This window comes from Ipomoea nil, unplaced genomic scaffold (assembly GCF_001879475.1).
Source record: "Ipomoea nil cultivar Tokyo-kokei standard unplaced genomic scaffold, Asagao_1.1 scaffold2053, whole genome shotgun sequence".
Lineage (NCBI taxonomy): Eukaryota > Viridiplantae > Streptophyta > Magnoliopsida > Solanales > Convolvulaceae > Ipomoea > Ipomoea nil.
In genome coordinates this window covers 24,851-27,986 of record NW_017618481.1, presented here as the reverse complement: position 1 = coordinate 27,986, position 3,136 = coordinate 24,851, and the positions used below count along the sequence as shown (strand labels likewise).

Genomic DNA, 3,136 nt, shown 5'->3' with positions numbered 1-3,136 from the left:
ATTAATCTTGGTCGCTCCGCACTGATGCAGAATCCTAAGTGGTGCAGAAAAGATGATAAGGGCCGTGAAGACTGCTGGGCTCATGGCGTTACCTATGATCTCGACACCGCTAAAGTTGTCAAGACACTCAAGGTATATATATAATACTGGCCTGGCCTGGGTACAATTTATTTCATTAATTAATTAATTATATTGTTTTTATGCATGTATGTTTAGTTGAGCCTGAATACATGGTGCTCGTCGGAGGGCTGTCGAGCACCGGAAAATTGATAAGCACCGGAGGCTACGACAAAGGTTTTCGAGGAATTAGAATCCTGGAACCCTGCGATTTATGCGATTTCAAGGAAGATGTTGGACTTTCTGCAAACAGATGGTAAGCATTATTATTTTCAAATTCTGATCTTATAATAATTAATTTAATTTAATTTAATTTAATTTACTACGTTGAACTGAACTGGCAGGTATGCTTCTCAACAAGTCTTGGAAAATGGTGATTTTATCGTGGTGGGAGGAAGAAAATCTCACAACTATGAAATTGTCCCGCCAGATCAGCTTAAATTCCCGAACAAACAATTTCCGCTTCGGCTGCTCGAGGAAACCACCGACGGCTTTCTGGAGAATAATTTGTATCCATTTGTGTACCTCCTCCCCGACGGCAATGTCTTCCTCTTCGCCAACGATCGCTCCATTATTTTCAACCCTAGAACCCGAAAGACGATTCGGGAGCTTCCTAAGCTGCCAGGGGGGTCCCGAACTACCCGGCCTCGGGGCAATCCGCGCTTCTTCCTCTCAAACTCACCAAAGCGAATGATTTTGTGAAGGCGGAGGTTTTGGTTTGCGGCGGCAATACACACGAAGCCTTCAAGGTCACGGAGCATCCGCCGAGGCAATTTCCGCCGGCGTTAAAGGATTGCGGCAGGATTGTTGCGAATCAGGAAGGGGCCAAGTGGGAAATTGAGGAGATGCCGTCGGGGAGGGTTATGGGAGATATGTTGATTCTCCCCGATGGGAATGTCCTCATAATTAATGGCGCGAAAACCGGGACCTCTGGTTGGGACGGGGCGGAGGAACCAAATTTCACTCCGGTGCTTTACAGCCCGGATAAACCGAAAGGGGAAAGGTTTACTGAGTTGACACCAACAAAAATTGCCAGAATGTACCATTCCACTTCTGCGGTTTTGCCCGACGCTAAGATCTTAGTAGCGGGAAGTAACACCCACGATTCCTACGATATGAAAGCCAAATACCCAACCGACATGCGCGTCGAGAAATTCTCGCCGCCGTACTTAGCCCCCGCACTGCAAAAGTTTCGGCCGCAGATCGTGGAGAAGCTTTCCCAAACGGAATTGGTTTATGGAAAGAATTTCAATATCCATTTCAAGCTAGATGATGCGGCGGACATGTCTAGTATTAAGGTTACCATGTATCCGCCGCCTTTCACCACTCACGGGTACTCTGAGGGCCAAAGGATGCTGATTTTGGGACTCACCTCTGTGGCCAAGGATACCATCTCCGCCGTGGCGCCGTCCTCTGGCAAGCTTGCACCACCAGGCTATTACTTGATCTTTGTTGTGCACCGTGGCGTACCCAGCAAGGGATTGTGGGTGCATATTAAATAGAACAGAATAGAAGATACGGGCTCGCTTGTTCAGTGTTGACAGTATTTGGGTGCAATTAGCCTTACATGCTGATTGAGTCATTGAATTATCGTGATTTGTATCTTTTTATAGTGCAGACGAACTACGGTGTGAGGGTGGGGGGTCCCTTAGAGTGGGGAATCCAACCTATAGAATAGAAGACGATGGGCATTGATTTTTTTTTATTTTTGTAATCTTGTACAGAGTACCATATAATAATATATACAGTACAACATTTTCTATAAGAACTTATGAGCACAGTTCTTAAATTCTTTACATAAATTAATAAATTAAAGAAATTGAAGAGTGGGAGGAAGGTAGAGGTTTGCAGGTTTGAAACATCTCAAAATTATACGTACAATTGTTAAATTTTGTTTCTTATGAAATGGTAATTGTGATTTCTTTCCTCCTATGATAGATTATTAATGCAATCATGAGTGGGTGGAATACTGGAAAATATAGATGTATACTCATGATTATTGTTGTTGGGAGAAGGAGTTTGTGTCACCAACTCTAGTTCTCCCAAATGGAGTCCCAGCCCTTTGCTTTCTCTATCTTCCTCTCTTCTTTCAAACCTTTAATTTCCGGCGGCCTTTTCACCTTAGTGCATGTGAAAAATGATACTAATAAACAAAGTTATAAGTGTAATAACATATATTATCAAATGATAATGTAATTAAAATTTAAATGATCTTGGAGTGTAATTAAAATGATACTTGAACGTGCAAAAAATGAAACTAAACAATAGAACTCATACTATAACGTATATGCAAATGAAATGATACGACGTAGTTTTACTTCATGATGCACATTGCAATGTGGATTATGTGGACCATAGATAAACGTTCATTTTTAGTATAATGTTTGTTTTTAATATGCAAGTTCATTTTTAAATATTATACCAAATAGTGAACGACCTTCAACACAATAAATTAACATTCAATGTATTAAAAATGAACTTTTAGTATATTAAAAATGATCATTATGTAAGTGGATTTGAGTGGGTGATTGTAACACCCGATTTTACCACAACTCCGCTATTATCAAAAGAAATAGGAACCGGATTAAAGTGAATGGAGTTTGGACAGATGATGCTCCTATATGTGAGTATGTGACTGACTTTTTTTTCTTCTTTGTTTGGCAGGGTTCTAAGGGATAACGAGTTGGAGCTTTTGGAGATGGCAGACACTCGTAGAATCTCCCCCAATCAAGGTAGTAGACAAAAATTCAATGACCCATGTGGGCAAGATCGCAAAAACTCGTAGAATCTCCCCCAATCAAGCTAGTAGAAAAAAATTCAATGACCCGTGTCGGCCAATAATATTGATGTCACATAACACAATTAAGATCCATATCGTAACATATCTATCTATGTTTTTTTTTTTCATATATATGCGATGGGTGAACGACGGGAATTGAACCCGCGCATAGTGGATTCACAATCCACCGCCTTAATCCACTTGGCTACATCCGCCCCCAGACTATGTTCTTATTTTTTC

At 41.1% G+C, this 3,136-nt stretch overlaps 1 protein-coding gene across 1 annotated transcript; it reads left to right on the top strand.

Moving 5' to 3' along the window:
* Positions 1-962: 962 nt before the first annotated feature.
* Positions 963-2,902, top strand: LOC109148372 (aldehyde oxidase GLOX1-like). The gene is made up of 2 exons (XM_019296178.1): positions 963-1,600; positions 2,782-2,902. Exons 1-2 carry the CDS (start codon positions 963-965, stop codon positions 2,900-2,902), a joined length of 759 nt encoding a protein of 252 aa, XP_019151723.1.
* The last annotated feature ends 234 nt before the right edge of the window (positions 2,903-3,136 follow it).